Raw genomic sequence first — 17531 nt, 5'->3', positions numbered from 1 at the left:
ACCGAGGAGGAGGCAAGGGGATGGCAACCCATTACAAGTTACATAGATATAGTCAAATATTACAGGGACGGTAGGAAGACATTCGCGCACTCCCACCACTCCTTGCCAAAGAGAGAGAGAATCAACTTTTATTGAGCCCTCAGTAAAGGTTGGGGTGCGCGCTGGCACCAGACGGGGTGGAACCTTCTTCTCAGGTCCCATATACGTCCAGCAGTTCCTGGCCCATAGCCGCCAGCGTTAGCTGGGTCGGTAGGTCGGGGCTGTACAAGATCTCCCATCGCGCGGGGGGAGGGGGGGTTTGGGCTGGGGAGGGTGGGGGATAGGGATGGTGCGAGTTTTTGAGCTTAGTGCACTCTGCAATAACATCGATACAATAACACATATAACACACATGTAACACATGTAACACACAATAACACACAATAACAAGATACAATAACACATGTATACTACTATACTATACTACTATATCCACCCTCTACGAGCGATGGGAGATCATGCTATCCGGCCCCGCCCTGCAACACCAGCTCCGACTGATCCACAGGGGCCAGGCGGCCCTGGAAGCGTATGGAGCTCGTGAAGAGGGAGCCACCTCATCAGACGCTTAACGCATTCTATTTCATAATGGACCAGTAAAGTTATTTCTCTCTCTCTCTCTCTCTCTCTACTTTCCCACTTATTTTGCTAAACCATTCTGCACAATATTCAAAATTGGCTCCAATAGTGTGTTTCAAGATGTATAGGCGACACATTTTAGGTATCATTATATTGTCACGAAGATAACTAAGACGAGCCAGCGGAATGAGAACAGCCTTCTTTTACTGATGGCCGACACCGGAAAAACCCTGTGACACAACTCCGGTCTTCGTCTCGTCTCTCTGGCGATCGGTTCCTGTAGTGGGCAGCTGACTTCTGGCGATCGGGACTTGTTGTGGGCAGCTTGCTTCGCGTCATTACTCGCCACGTGAAAAGCGACCCTCCCGGTGGCTGATCCGAGGGCGACAGAGGGCGCGGGAGAAAGTCTATGAGACGGACACGTCTTCGCGGGAGTAGTACGGTTTGATCCGTACTACGTGGACAATCTCGGCTCGTGGCCGTCGTCGGCTCGAGCTCATAGTAGTACTCTGAGGGTCCACCTCGTAGTTCACGTCGCTTAGCCGCCTGACGACCTTGTACGGGCCAAAGTAACTACGTAGTAGTTTTTCCGACACCCCCTGATGACGGATGGGTGTTCAGACCCAAACGTAGTCACCGGGTTCGTACTGGATGTTCTTTCGGCCACTGTTGTAATGGCGGGCGTCAGTACTCTGCTGGAGGCGGATGCGGTTGCGTGCAAGCTGTCGAGCTTCTTCGGCCATCTGGACGATGTCACCAACATTGTTGCTTCATTTTTTTTCGTTGTCGAACGGGAGCATAGCGTCCAAAGGTGTTGTTACGCAGCGCCCATAAACCAGTTCAAATGGTCTGAATCGGGTGCTTTCCAGAACAGCCGTATTGTACGCGAATGCCATGTACGGTAAAACTTGGTCCCATAACTTGTGCTCCACGTCAACGTGCATCGAGATCATATCGGCAATAGTTCTACTGAGGCGCTCCATAGGTACATTAGTTTGTGGGTGATATGCCGTAGTTTTCCGGTGATTGGTGCGGGTCAGTGGGACAATCTCCTCCATTAAGTCAGCAGTAAATGCAGTCCCTCGATCGGTTAAGATGGAAGGGACCCCGTGACGTAACACGATGTCATGGACAAAGAACGTGGCGACTTCTGTAGATGTTCCGCGGGGTATAGCTATTGTTTCGGCGTACCGAAAACAGCTAAGTAGTCCATTGCGACTGCTACCCATTTGTTTCCTTTGGAAGACGTAGGGAATGGACCGACAAGATCCATTCCAACCTATTGAAACGGTGCTGGAGGAGGGTCCAGGGGTTGCAGAAGGCCAGCAGGTTTCAAAGGTGGAACCTTGCGCCGCTGACAATCAAGGCAGCTCCTCACGTAGCGCTGAATGGACGAGAACAGCCGCGGCCAGTAATGCAACACTTCTTCGCGCAGTGAAACTGGGACGACGAGAAGGAACGTTTCTTGGCTGTTTTCGAAGTTTTTTTTTGTAGGGAATGTTGTTGCGGAGGCAGTAAGAAGTCCGCCCTCGTGATATCGAGAAGGAACGTTTCTTGGCTGTTTTCGAAGTTCGTTTTGTTGAGAACGTTGTTGCGGAGGCAGTAAGAAGTCCGCCCTCGTGATATCGAGAAGGAACGTTTCTTGGCTGTTTTCGAAGTTCTTTTTGTTGAGAACGTTGTTGCGGAGGCAGTAAGAAGTTAGCCCTCGTGATACCGGTCATGGTCGGCTCCCTGGAGGTGTAGGACGAGGGGAAGCAACGTGCTGTCTACACGTCGGAGGTCAGCCATCTTGACAGTGTCTACTACACCAAGAAACGGGAAGTCTTGCTCTGAATCACTTGGCTTCAAAGGTATAGGTGCAAGGGAGAGGCAGTCGGCGTCGCCGTGCTTTTGTGCGGATCGATAAACCACTGTGATGTCGTACTCCTGAAGGCGGAGGCTCCAACGAGCGAGGCGGCCTGAAGGGTCCCTAAGACTCGCAAGCCAGCACAGTGACTGGCGGTCATTTACTACTCGGAAAGGTCGGCTGTACAGGTAGGGTCGGAACTTGCCGATGGCCCAAACGACGGCGAGGCACTCCTTTTCGGTCGTGGAATAATTGACCTCCGCCTTTGTCAGACTACGGCTCGTTCGGCGCCGTCTTGCCACTGGACGAGTATGGCACCGAGCCCCACGTTGCTGGCGTCTGTGCGGATTTCTGTGTCTGCCAAGCCGTCAAAATGCGCGAGTACGGGGACTGTTTGCAGTCGCTTCCGCAATTCTGTAAATGCTGCTTGTTGCTCGCCCGTCCACTCGAAGGCATGTTATTCTCGTTAACGGTTCAGCAATCCTTGAAGATCCTTCGACAAAACGACGATAGTAGGCACAGAGACCTAAGAAGCGTTGAATTGCCTTCTTGTCAGTTGGACGCCGGAACTCTGCGACGGCAGCTAGCTTCTCGGGGTCTCGCCGAACACCGCGGGGGCTGACTACGTGTCCGAGAAACGAGCTCCTGAAAGCCAAAATGACATTTCTCAGGCTTGATAGTCAGATTTGCTTTTCTGATGGCAGTGAGTACGTGCTTGAGTCGTTCTAGTTGTTTTTTATTGAAGTGAATATTAGGAGAGGTTGGCGCCTTTATGGTGGCACCGGCTACTCCTTGTCACTTGGCAAAGGAAACAAATTTACGTAAAAAGGGAAAATAGCGACACGAAATATGGCACTCAGTAGAACACTGGATGAATAAAAAATATACAGTCCAACAGTACATCAGTAGCAAAGTTCTGTGCATTAGTTCAGTCCACGTACGCGTATATAAAGTCAGATATGCTGTACAGCCAAAAGACACAACACATGTAATGCACTGCAAGTACAGAACAGAATTATACATATTGCGTAAAAGTTGCGATCACCACATAAACCAAATGTGAACCACGGACAACGCTTGTGTTACTCATTTAGCGTATTCGGATCATGTGATACCTAATATTTTCCCAAAATGCTGGTGTCCTCTAAAAACTTTTTTCATAGCAAGAAGCGCTCTTTTTTGAAGGCCCGCAGTTGGCCATGGGCCAAGTATCTTTTCCAGAGTGAATGGTCTTCTGTCTAACATCAACAAGTTTGCTTGCAGTACCCTTCTTTGTGGATCGTATTTCGTGCACTCGAGAAGATGATTCACATCTTCGTCTGAATGGCCACAAGAACACTGCGGAGTAGAGACATGTTTTATCCTGTACAAGAAGTGTTTTGTAAATGCAGTACCAAGACGCAGGCGGTGTACCAATGTCTCAAATTTTCTGTTGTCTCTTGGATTTTCCGGCATTGATAAGTCATCAAACGTCCTCGAAAACATCACAACGTCGTCTAAGTAAACTAAGCACTTCTGCCATTTCAGTCCAGACAGGACAGTGTCCATCATGCGCTGAAATGTGGCAGGTGCGGAACACAGGCTGAATGAGAGGACTTTAAATTCACATAATCCATCAGGCGTCACAAAGGCTGTTTTTTCGCGGTCGCACTCATCTACTTCGATCTGCCAGTACCCTGACTTAAGATCCAAAGAGGTGAAAAATTGGGCGTGGCTTAGACGATCCAGAGCGTCATCCTTCCGTGGCAGGGGGATAAACGTCGCGTTTGGTGACACGGTTAAGACGTCGATAGTCTACGGAAGCGTAGTGTATTGTCGTTCTTTTTAACCAACACGACGGGGGACGCCCATGGACTTACGGACGGCTGAATCACGTTATCATTGATCATCTCTTGAACCTGGCGCTTTCTCACCTCCCTTTCCGTAGGCGAAACGCGATACGGATGTTGACGAACAGGGCTTGCTGACTCGTCCGTAGGAATACGACGATTCGCAACGGAAGTGCGCCGTACTTTACACCGGTAGAGAAGCAGGCAGAGAAGTCATTGACAAGGTCGAGTAGTTGCTGTTTCTGTCCTTCCGATAAGCCGGAGTTGATCTGAATGCGACCGCTCAGGTTGACCGCTTCCAATGAATTAGGCGAAGCACTTCCGAGCGAGGGGACATCCGTGAGGGCAGCAATTTCATGGCGGAAAGCGACAGCTGTGCCTTGCGGTAAGCGCTGATATTCGTTGCTGAAGTTGGTCAGCAGGACTAATGAGTGTCCGTTATGAAGCTGGACGAGGCCCCGTGCAATGCAGATGTTCCGCTCAAGCATTAACGGAATGTTTGCCTCGGCGATACCCGCATAGCCGTCGAATGCGTCGCATGTTACCAGGGTCAGTAGGCTGCTTTTTGGCGGTACCAATATGCTGTCATCCACGACCCGCAAGGCGTTTTCGGTGTGGTTTTCGTTGCCAGCGTCACTTGCTATGGCTTTCCTCGTAGAGATCGTTCCACTCGACTTTTCCAGATTTATTATGTCTCCATTCGCCTGTAGAAAGTCCATGCCGACTATCAAGTCCCTCGAGCAACTGGGCAGAATAATGAAGACCCCGACGTACGTAAATGCGCGAATATTTACTTGAGCAGTGCATCTGCCCACGGAAATTAGTATATGACCTCCTGCAGTACGGATTTGCGACCCAGTCCACTGACGTAAGCTCTCTGCTCATAACCGAGCTGTCATCACCAGTGTCAATTAAAGCAGTGACTTCGTCGTCTATGTTAACCAGTATGCCTGACGTTACAACTTGTCGCTGATCACCGGAATGCACCTCAACGTCGTTTCGTTGTCGTCGTTGTAGTCGTGATGGAGGATATTCGATGCGCTCGGCGTCAGCAGCCTCACCTCCGGCGGTCACTTGACTCAGTTTTCCTGACTTGTAGGGCTGGGCTAACGACGCCTACGAGCGTCTCGAGGAAACATGCGAGTGGGCGATCGGTATCGAGCGGGCGATGGAGAACGGGGCTCCTGCCTTCGCTGCTCGAATGAATTACCACGACGCGCGATGAAGTTCTCTATCTCCATAGGGTGCTCACCAGGTCGTGGACAAGGAGTACCTAGAGGGAACCCACGGAGGCCCACGATTCGATAGGGACACATCCTGTAGACGTGGCCAGCCTCTCCGCAATGAAAGCATAGGGGCCTGAGGTCAGGAGCCCGCCAGACGTCGCTTTTCCGGGGCCTCGACTCCTCAATGGATGGTGGACTGCGACTACTGAATGCTACTTCCGTTTGTTCGGTGGGGCGAATGACGTTTGAAGAACCGTACAGCGACGGTCGTCGTACCGCGTCCGCAAAAGTCATTCGGACTGGCTCCCGCCGTTGTGGTACCTCGTGGCGATCAGTAGCTTGGATGACTTGCCTTATCTCGTCGCACACTGTCTCTGCCACAGAAATTCGTGCTGTCGGTGCGTCGGTTACCTCCAGTTTCCGGAGCTCTTCTCTTACCACAACCCTGATCATTTTGCACAGGTCCTCGAGGTGGTTTCCCGAAGTCATCGTAGGGGGGCTGTTCAAAAAGTTCCATCACGTTGCGGTCGTATTGTCTGGCACGTTATCGAAGGGCCCTTTCCATTGCTGTCGCTTCAGCAAGAAAGTCCGCAAGTGTAGTGGGTGGATTTCGAATAAGTCCAGCAAAAATCTCTTGCATCACGCCTCGCATGAGATATCGGACCTTCTTGTCTTCGGCCATTGATGCATCCGCACGTCTGAAAAGCCGAGCCATGCCTTCAGTATACGTGGTGACGCTCTCGTTCGGGGCTTGGAATCTTGCCTGTATTGCCAACTCCGCTGTCTCTTTCCTGTCCGCGTTGGAGTATTTGGCGCTCAGCTGTCGCCCAAATTTGTCCCACGAAGACAAAGCCGTTTCATGGTTATGAAACCACGTCCTCGCAAAGTCTTGGAGAGCGAAGGACACGTTGCGCAACTTGCGGTCTTCGTTCCATCCGTTGCATTCGGCGATCCGCTCGAAATGGTCTAGCTAGTCTTCCACGTCTTCGGTAGCATCTCCGGGGAATACAATCGACGCCCGCGGCTGTTAGATGATGAACTGCGCCTGCAGAACAGCCGCAGCAGAAGGCGGTGGGCTCAGGTTCATCGCCCGAATACGCTCGGGCAAAATACCGTGCTCAGGTGTGGCCCTTGCAGACGGCGGCTGGCACGTACCTACACAGGGTAGCCTCCCCCGGACTACGCACAGGAGACGTATCAGGGGTACACTGCGTCTCCGGCAATGGTAGCATATACCCAGCACCTCCATCAGTAAATGTCACGAAGATAACTAAGACGGGCTCACCGAAACAGAACAGCCCTCTTCGAATGATGGCCGACACCCAAAAAACCCCGGGGTGCAACTGCACTCTTCGTCGTCTCCTCCCTGGCGATTGGTGGCTGTAGTGCGCAACTGACTTCTGGCGATCGGGACTCGTAGTGGGCAGCTTACTTCGCGTCAATATTCATCAGTGCTTCTGCTTTTGGTGCATTATCTTGCTGTACACAATTGTGTAGACAGCGTCTGCAAGTATTAACTTAGCGTCATTATTATGTCTGCTTAAACGGTTTTTCTGTGGTCGTTGTGATTCATGTTTGAGATAAGTGCCGTTCCGCACGGTGCGCAGTTGTTTAAGCTTTAACCCGGTTTAACCATTCTTATCGTGCTAACATGCGTGCTGCGTGGTCACCCCTGCCAGAGTATCTCATCGGACCAATACGCCTGCAGGCATCTACTACGCCTATATGACGAATAACATGTACAGTAGTGTAGCCACGGATGAGGGAGGGGCGCACCGTGCACGTGCTGTCCCCCTTCTCGCCCCCTCCGGAAAGAAATCCTCTGTGTACCACGATGCCGCCTGCCCAGCCACCCTCCTCCCTCTCCTCAATCTCTGCACCCAGTCCCCGGTCAAATGTGTGCCCACTCCCTGGAAAAATAATATGCTGGCTAGGCCATTGCATGCATATAGCACCGATACACCTACCGGAGTCAGTATCAGGAGTCAGGGTTGGCTATTCACTCATATTACTCTCTGAAACACTTGGACAAGCAGGACAGGCAGGTGGGCTACTTGAATATAGTTCACGTTTGAAAATACAGTCCTAAAATATGACTAGGACCGAAGAGGGGAGAAGCGGGAAGGCGCTGGACGAATGTCACGCACTTGGGTCCATGACGTTGTTACGCGTTTCTTGCGCGAGTTAGTCCTAGGTGTATACATACACCCGCTTCCCTGTAATAAAACTCATTTGATAGATTACAGCGCTATCCCGTCTTCTATTTCGTCCACTGCTGTTGTCGCGCTGCACATTGAAGCATTAGTACAAGCCTTAGAGAGAACGTCACAGATCCACATATTGCCACTGTTAACTATCATTTGACTTTCCTGCCTCCTATGTCTCTCTCTCTCTCTCTCGCAGGCAACGGCTAGCGATGCACAGACACAGACGGTCGCTGACAAGGCTCCAAGTTTCTGGAGTGGCACCATGGTCATGCTGACGTCTCCTAACATCCGCAAGATCTCGCTGCTGATATATGTCGCCTGGTGCGTTTCCAATTCACCAAGCTACGAACCAGAGAATGGTTGTGCGTGGTTGAGTGGCGTGATTTAAACATTCTTTTAATGGTTAGTAGAGATAGGAGTGCTGGGAAAACACAAAAAGTTAGCTGACCCGAAGAGTTGTGTCGCATTTTGCAGAGTTCCCTACGAAGTTCTCTACAAGGCGAGAGCTTAGGGTTAACAGCAGCATTTCTTACGCTTTGAATTCTTAATAATTTCATTGACTATTCCTTAAGACCGCTATGATGGAGTATAATTTCGCATACACTTGGCAATATCGGCGGGATCGGTCAGTTTGTTGCGCAAGAATGTAATGCGGCTTCATGTAAAGGGGTTACGCAACGAAAGCGTTAACGGGCGTACACTGGAGCAGAATAGTGGGCTTGGAGTGTGAGCGTTAACCTTACTTCGAGAAATTGGTGATTGTAACTCCCTATTTTCCGCCATGGTGGCCCCAGCACATAAGTTTGAATCACAAGCACAGAGTGGAACTATCGTGCTTATGAAACGTTTCAGGCTTTGAAGCTGAAACGCCTTAAAACCCTTAGGCTACCATTTCGTGTTGTAAACTCAAATGTGAGCTGGCCAGTGCACACAATTGACATACTTTAGCGTCTTTAAAGAGGCGTTTATCAGTTCAGGGTAAACCTCTAATGATGCATACACGTATAATTGAAGTCGTAACATTCTTTATTTCTTTTGAATATACGAAAAAAAAAAGCTTTCTCTTCTTTTCTGAAAGCGTGGCGCATAAAATGCAGGTTATCAGTGTCTCGCCAATATTCGATATTTCCCGCCAATATGCCAAAAATTATTACAACAGCATCAACTTGTTAGCAAAAATGAAATATAACGCACATCGATTTTTTTTTTTCAGTCAGAAAAGTAACATTCGTCTCACTAATGACAAATATAGTTTTGGAGCGCGTATGCCGAACAAGTGAAGAAACCAAAACCATTATTGAACCTTGCGCTCGACCCTTCCTCCCCCCCCCCCCCCCCGCGCTTTCTCTGCCCTGCCTAGGTTCGCGATCTGTATCTGCTACAACGGGACCAGTGTGCAGATAGGAGCACTGAGCCTGGACATTTACGCTGCCTATTCGGTTGCCTTAGCATTCGAGCTTCCCGTGAACCTCTTCTGCATCTTTTCACTGGACGTACTGGGCCGACGCTGGCCCAATAGCACGTTTATGCTCACTGGTGGAATCATCTGCCTCCTTATGTGGGCCATTAGAAAAGGTGAGTGAAGGTACTCGTTGGCAAAACTTTTCTTTCTTTCTTTCTTTCTTTCTTTCTTTCTTTCTTTCTTTCTTTCTTTCTTTCTTTCTTTCTTTCTTTCTTTCTTTCTTTTATTTCTTACTTTCTTTATTTCTTCCTTTCTTTCTTTCTTTTTCTTTCTTTCTTTGTGTCAATAAAGCGTAAGGCTCCTCGAGGCTCTTTTGAGCACTTGTAAATTGTGCAGAAGACATAGAGAAAATATTTGGCGCTAAATAAATTGGTTATTTGTGTCAAAATAACACAGAACGTTATCTGCCACCTGTTAAACAAAACAAAACAAGAAACAAAGAGGAAGCCCGATGTATGTCAACATTAAGTATCAAAGGTCGACAAACAGATCAATGTACCAGTTTCAATTTAATAGAATTTTATTATTGAGGATGTTCGTGGATGCCCTGGGATTGCAAGCAACGTACAACAGTAAAGAAGCCATCCCTCTTGCCTCCACCCAACCTCTCCAACTTTCACTTTGGTTTGTTTGGCTTAGTGGTAGCACTGATGGCAAACGTACACATCAAAAGGGATTGGCCAAAATTTGGAAGGAATTAGAATAAGATTAAATCTAACTAGAAAGCCACAGGAACTTTTGAAAAATCATCAAAGGAACGGAAAATAACAGAGTGGGTTAAGACTTTAGCATTAAGAACGCTTTGAAACGAATAGGAATTCCTCAATGGTAGAATAAACATGCCTATGCCATTGTCCAGGAAAGCGCAGACGTCCTAACAGTTTGAATGGTTTGTTTACTTATTGATTTTACCCGCAACCTCTCGCTCGTAGAGTCAGAAACTTGGACGCTCATCATGGTGGCCTTGCTGACAATGTCCTTCGCCGGCGCCTACAACATCACGTACCAGGTGGCATCTGAGGTGTTCCCCACCATGATCCGGGGCCGCGCTATCCTGCTTCAGAGGATGTTGGGAGATGTGGGCAGCCAGCTGGGAGCCCAGATCGCCTCACTGGTATGTAGACTGTTAGGAATGCTCCACTATGTAACTATTAACAAATCATATTTCTTCATGGACCCATCTATATAAGGCAAGCTACGCGCAGCAATGACATTTAATTGAAGTTCCCGGGTGGCCTTCGACCGTAATTTCTTTAGTTTCTGGGTTACGGCAGGATGCCGTTGGAATACGGTCACGTACGATATTAAATCCAAAGAACGAGAATCAACCGTTTCAGTTATTGTGTAGTCGGAGTACATTTTCGGCACGGAGGATACAAGGCTAGACAAGACTATCGGGGCATCCCTCTTTCTGTTTCGTTCATGGCAGCAGTCATCATTCCTGCTCAGATGCACTCACTCCCGGTGGCCATGTGCCTTTCTTTTTTTCCAGTACATTTTTTTCATTGGTGCCGTGAAGTACAATACGCGTCTTTTCTTTAAAGCACTCACAGCGGTTGCATATCTACTATTTACACATGCGCGAACAATGACGGAGTTCAAATGGTGCATTTAAAAGATGGTGAATGCACCTCAGCGAGACTGGTCGCCACTTTAAGGAACAGCAAAAGAGGGGAAGAAGAACCTACACTCCCGCCCAGTCGCGTTTTCTCAGCGTCGAAGTAGCCCACCGACGGCATAGTTACTGAAGCGGGTCATGTTCGCACCTTAACATTTATATGATTGTGAGTAATACTCACAAGGTGCGCTGCAGTGACCACAGGATGGTAAGAACTCGAATTAGCCTAGACCTGAGGAGGGAACGGAAGAAACTGGTACATAAGAAGCCGATCAATGAGTTAGCGGTAAGAGGGAAAATAGAGGAATTCCAGATCAAGCTACAGAACAGGTATTCAGCTTTAACTCAGGAAGAGGACCTTAGTGTTGAAGCAATGAACGACAATCTAGTGGGCATCATTAAGGAGTGTGCAATGGAAGTCGGTGGTAACTCCGTTAGGCAGGATACCAGCAAACTATCGCAGGAGACGAAAGATCTGATCAAGAAACGCCAATGTATGAAAGCATCTAACCCTACAGCTAGAATAGAACTGGCAGAACTTTCGAAGTTAATCAATAAGCGTAAGACAGCTGACATAAGGAAGTATAATATGGATAGAATTGAACATGCTCTCAGGAGCGGAGGAAGCCTAAAAACAGTGAAGAAGAAACTAGGAATTGGCAAGAATCAGATGTATGCGTTAAGAGACAAAGCCGGCAATATCATTACTAATATGGATGAGATAGTTCAAGTGGCTGAGGAGTTCTATAGAGATTTATACAGTACCAGTGGCACCCACGACGATAATGGAAGAGAAAATAGCCTAGAGGAATTCGAAATCCCGAAGGTAACGCCGGAAGAAGTAAAGAAAGCCTTAGGAGATATGCAAAGGGGGAAGGCAGCTGGGGAAGATCAGGTAACAGCAGATTTGTTGAAGGATGGTGGACAGATTGTTCTAGAGAAACTGGCCACCCTGTATACGCAATGCCTCATCACCTCGAGCGTACCGGAATCTTGGAAGAACGCTAACATTATCCTAATCCATAAGAAAGGGGACACCAAAGAGTTGAAAAATTATAGACCGATCAGCTTACTGTCCGTTGCCTACAAAGTATTTACTAAGGTAATTGCAAATAGAATCAGGAACACCTTAGACTTCTGTCAACCACAGGACCAGGCAGGATTCCGTAAAGGCTACTCAACAATAGACCATATTCACACTATCAATCAAGTGATAGAGAAATGTGCAGAATATAAGCAACCGTTGTATATAGCTTTCATTGATTACGAGAAAGCGTTTGATTCAGTCGAAACCTCAGCAGTCATGGAGGCATTACGGAATCAGGGTGTAGATGAGCCATATGTAAAAATACTGGAAGATATCTATAGCGGCTCCACAGCCACCGTAGTCCTCCATAAAGCAAGCAACAAAATCCCAATAAAGAAAGGCGTCAGGCAGGGAGATACGATATCTCCAATGCTATTCACAGCGTGTTTACAGGAGGTATTCAGAGACCTGGATTGGGAAGAATTGGGGATAAAAGTTAATGGAGAATACCTTAGTAACTTGCGATTCGCTGATGATATTGCCTTGCTTAGTAACTCAGGGGACCAATTGTAATGCATGCTCACTGACCTGGAGAGGCAAAGCAGAAGAGTGGGTCTAAAAATTAATATGCAGAAAACTAAAGTAATGCTTAACAGTCTCGGGAGAGAACAGCAATTTACAATAGGCAGCGAGGCACTGGAAGTCGTAAGGGAATACATCTACTTAGGGCAGGTAGTGACGGCGGATCCGGATCATGAGACGGAAATAATCAGAAGAATAAGAATGGGCTGGAGTGCGTTTGGCAGGCATTCCCAAATCATGAACAGCAGGTTGCCGTTATCCCTCAAGAGAAAAGTATATAATAGCTGTGTCTTACCAGTACTCACCTACGGGGCAGAAACCTGGAGGCTTACGAAAAGGGTTCTACTCAAATTGAGGACGACACAACGAGCTATGGAAAGAAGAATGATAGGTGTAACGTTAAGGGATAAGAAAAGAGCAGATTGGGTGAGGGAACAAACGCGAGTTTATGACATCTTAGTTGAAATCAAGAAAAAGAAATGGGCATGGGCAGGACATGTAATGAGGAGGGAAGATAACCGATGGTCATTAAGGGTTACGGACTGGATCCCAAGAGAAGGGAAGCGTAGCAGGGGGCGGGAGAAAGTCAGGTGGGCGGATGAGATTAAGAAGTTTGCAGGGACGGCATGGCCACAATTAGTACATGACCGGGGTTGTTGGAGAAGTATGGGAGAGGCCTTTGCCCTGCAGTGGGCGTAACCAGGCTGATGATGATGATGATGATGATGATGAGTAATACTCGTCGCTGGCGTAATTTTATTATGTTAAAGTCAGATCCGTTACAACTTGCGTAGCGCTCGTTTGACGATTTTTTCAGCATTCCTTTTTACGCAGCGACGACTCACTGATCATGGCGCTCCGCCGCTACGCACGAGGTTATGGGTTCGGTCCTCGATATCGGCCACCGCACTCCGATTAGGGTGGAACGTAAAAAGCCTTACTTACAGGGATTTCAGTCCTCGGTATAGAGGACCCAGGTGCTTCGTGTTATTCGTGTTCGTTGATTATGACATAGAAGGATCGATCCATAATCAGTCAGTCAGTGATCCAGTCAATGAATGAATGAATGAATGAATGAATGAATGAATGAATGAATGAATCAATGAATGAATGAATGAATCAATCAATCAATCAATCCATCAATCAATTGTGTATTCAATCAATCAAGCAAGCAATCAAATCACTATTTACTTTTGACAAGAGTAAGCAAGAATGCACTATGCTGCGCATCCTATTGACGTCCTTCTAGGCTGTGCTGGACGAGTACTCCCCCTTCCTGGTGACGGGAAGTTTGGCTCTGGTGGCCAGCGTGCTCTTGTTCCTGCTGCCGGAAACAGCGGGCACAGTCGTTCCGCAGACAATCGAGGACGGTGAGGGCTTCGGAAAGGGACAGGGCATCTGCTACTGCCCGCTCTTTGCCAGTGAATCACAGACGCCGGAGAAGAAGCCTTCCTGGAGTGAATGGTGGGTGAACAGCCGAAACACTGGCGCTGCTGCTTATATATATATATATATATATATATATATATATAGAACGGCTACCAAGGGGCCCGAATTTATTAATCATATCATAAAACGCTTCTTATATGCTAATATATATATTTATTTATTTACAAGTACCTCACAGGCTCCATGTAGGAGTGTTACGTTAGGGGGACTCGCCAATAATTTTTAACAGGAACACGAGAAGAAACAAAAGAAATTCAAGCACCAGGTATTATACCATGGTAAAATGTAGTAGATACGGTGTAACATTGCAATAATAGAATACTTAATAGGTTTTATACAAAAGTGAGTGGGCCTACAGGATATCCCTATAAAATCTATAAACATGAGTTCAATTGATCATGTGGTTAGCAAGAACATTCACAGATGGTCAGTATTTTATTTATGAATGCCACATGGTCATGAACACAGACGACATCACCAGGGAGGTCATCCCATATATATATAGACATGCCGTTTCTCTTATCTTGTGCCAAGCCGTAAATTTGGAGTTAACTGTTTGCACATTGTTATTATAAACACGCATCGTACCTAAGAGTTACGCGACTTTTTGTCCGTTTGTTTCGAAGGCGTATAGACAACGGCAAGAATTGAAGTCTTGAGAACAGTCAAGCTGAGTATTAAGTTGCGGCGGCCCCTACAGCACACTTTGGTCACTAACACGTCTCTCTGCTGTTTTCTTGCAGGACTGGCATCCTCTCATTCCACAAGAAACTGCCAGTCACCCAAAAGCCTGCCGTCAACAAAGCATTTGAACACGACTTAGTTATAGCAACAATATACAATTCAATTAGGTGAAACCACTATAGTGTGCGTTCCTATATACCATGCGCGGCGACGTGCGGCCGTCGTTTTGGGAGCTTGCGTCAACGAGGAAAGTAAGCTAATGCCCCCTTAGAGATCTACAGCCACTGCAATTCGCTTACTGAAAACGTACAAGGGTAATGTTGAGAGCAAATGCATTACTACTGCCATATCTTTCATACGATGCGGGCAGCCTTTGCTAGCTTCGGAGAAGTTTAGGGGGTTCTCACAAAACAATATAACCATGCCATTATGACTAGTAGAGCATGCCGAAAATCAGGTCCCAGAAGTGAAAACACAATCCCTCAGAGAGACTCTAAACATCCGAAAGCAGTCTAAGCAGTATAAATCTTTTCATTAGAGTTATATGTACCCAGGTGCAGTAAAATCTAAGCGAAACGAGATGTCCTCGTGTTTCCGCGCCGATGCAGGGTGTTCTGCATTTAACCAAGCGTGATAATTAACATGATTTTATTGTAAAGCAGATCCGGTACATTTGCGCAAAAGTATGCAGCGTGAACAAGCACTTCGCTTGACTTGGATAGCGTATGGCAGCCAGTGCATTGTTCGTTGCATTGAACGTCCAAGAAATGAAGAGGAGTGTATTCACCACCAGTTAGACCCTGAGCTTCTGCGCCGCCATTGACACCCTGTTACATCATTTCCACCTCCGAGCTGCCTAAACAAAACACATTTTATTTCAAATAAAGCCTACGACTTCTCCGACACGTTCGTGGGGCCACGACGACGAGGATGTATACCGCCTATTCCTCAACTGTCCGAGGTATATTACGCATAGACAGCGTCTTAGCCAAGAACTCCGTTCAGTTGATTCGCACTGACCCCTTAATGCGTTAGCATTCGGGTACTCCACGCACTTTCCGGGGCTATCACCGACCTATGTATGTATGTATGTATGTATGTATGTATGTATGTATGTATGTATGTATGTATGTATGTATGTATGTATGTATGTATGTATGTATGTATGTATGTATGTATGTATGTATGTATGTATGTATGTATGTATGTATGTATGTATGTATGTATGTATGTATGTATGTATGTATGTATGTATGTATGTATGTATGTATGTAGCGCGCCTAAACCAAGAACTCCGTTAAGTTGATTCGCACCGATACTTTAATGCGTTAGCATTCGAGTACTTCAGGCACTTTCCGCGGCTATCTACCGACCTATGCATGCATGCATGTATGTATGTATATATGTATGTATGCATGTATGTATTTCTAACCATTTTCCCGCCTAGCTGGTTCTCTGGGTAGTACATGGTCTAATGGGTAGCGCATCGGGTTACTGGGCTCAGGGAGCAAAGTTCGAAACCAACCGTCCGACCAACCTGGGTCACTGAGTATAGGCAATGTGTACAAATGTTCCGCTCTTCAACGAACCTCTTTCATGCCGACATGGGTCACTGTAGTCTCGGGTCTGGGTAGAAACCGCTGTTCGAAGGAACTCTTTGATCCCGACTTGTGGCACTGGGTTTCTGCCACTCAGTTTGTGCTGTTGTGCACTGAACCTCTAAAAAAATTAAATTATGGGGTTTTACGTGCCGAAACCACTTTCTGATTATGAGGCACGCCGTAGTGGAGGACTCAGGAAATTTAGACCACCTGGGGTTTTTTAACGTGCACCTAAATCTAAGTACACGGGTGTTTTCGCATTTCGCCCCCATCGAAATGCGGCCGCCGTGGCCGGGATTCGATCCCGCGACCTCGTGCCCAGCAGCCCAACACCATAGCCACTGAGCAACCACGGCGGGTTGCACTGAACCTCTGAGATGCCAACTGGGTCATCGGCTATGTGCCAGTAGGTGTTTTTCCACTCTTCAATTAATGTCTTTGACAAAAACAATGACAAAAAAGATCCTTTAATTTTCTCCGAGGATAGGCGGAATCTAAACCACGCCACACAAGGGTTCCTCAAGGACAGCAACTCGACGCTTTAGCAGGCTGCGCCACAATGTGCACTGGGTTATGCAGCCACTTTTCAAGAACCATCTTTCACGCCAACACTGTAGCGAGCTACGCCGCGAATGCACTGGATATATGCCGTTCTTCTATGAAGTCTTGTCATCTTGGGTCACTGAGTGTGCAGGTGTGCGGCAAGCTGAGGAACAATTCTCAGCGTTCGCAGGCACTGGAACACTACGCTTCTCGCCTAGGAGACCACGCGCGAGCTTCTCGGCAGCGCTACTAGATTGCGCAGGGTTTCGAGAAAGAAGTGCGACAGAGGAGCTTATTTGCCGAATGACGCGTTTCTCAGCGTTCGCACGCACCGGGGCGCCATTAATTTCGGAGGCCACGCGCAGGCTTCACGGCGGCGGTGCTAGATGGGGCTGATTGTTCGTAAGGAAGTGCGAAAGAGGAATTCTGCTGCAGTACACGCCTAGTATCTCATTTATATGGTGGCAATATGGTGGCCCGTAAAAAAACTTCTTCTTTAAGGTTAAAAAAGATGCCGTCATTTCTTTACTCAAGCGAACAGTGGCGCCGCCTCCCTGTGTGGCTGGACTGCCGAAGCAGTGTTTTACGGCCGGCGGCGTGCAGTGTTCGCTGTTCCTCCAGTGTGGCTGAGGCTCAACACGCTGTGCGAGGGTGGTTGGGATGTTATTTAAGCCAATGCCCCGACATATAAAGCTTCGCGTTTTACTAATACCAGTAAAAGCACACTGCCGCAGCAGTGTTTTACGACCGGCGGCGTGCAGCGTTCGCTGTTCCTCCAGTGTGGCTGAGGCTCAACACGCTGTGCGAGGGTGGTTGGGATGTTATTTAAGCCAATGCCCCGA

At 47.7% G+C, this 17531-nt stretch overlaps 1 protein-coding gene across 2 annotated transcripts in view; it reads left to right on the top strand.

The window, feature by feature from the left end:
• Positions 1-15448, top strand: part of LOC142572417 (solute carrier family 22 member 7-like) — a 47413-nt gene extending 31965 nt beyond the window's left edge. For both annotated transcript variants that reach the window (XM_075681510.1, XM_075681509.1), the window contains 5 exons: positions 7920-8044; positions 9084-9298; positions 10118-10299; positions 13662-13876; positions 14605-15448. In XM_075681510.1, the coding sequence (XP_075537625.1) occupies positions 7920-8044; positions 9084-9298; positions 10118-10299; positions 13662-13876; positions 14605-14716 (849 nt within the window). In that variant the 3' untranslated portion in view covers positions 14717-15448. The remainder of the gene's footprint in view (positions 1-7919; positions 8045-9083; positions 9299-10117; positions 10300-13661; positions 13877-14604) is intronic.
• Positions 15449-17531: the final 2083 nt, after the last annotated feature.

The sequence above is a fragment of the Dermacentor variabilis genome, chromosome 2, assembly GCF_050947875.1.
Source record: "Dermacentor variabilis isolate Ectoservices chromosome 2, ASM5094787v1, whole genome shotgun sequence".
Taxonomy (NCBI): Eukaryota; Metazoa; Arthropoda; class Arachnida; order Ixodida; family Ixodidae; genus Dermacentor; species Dermacentor variabilis.
This window is presented reverse-complemented; position numbering and strand designations above follow the sequence as displayed.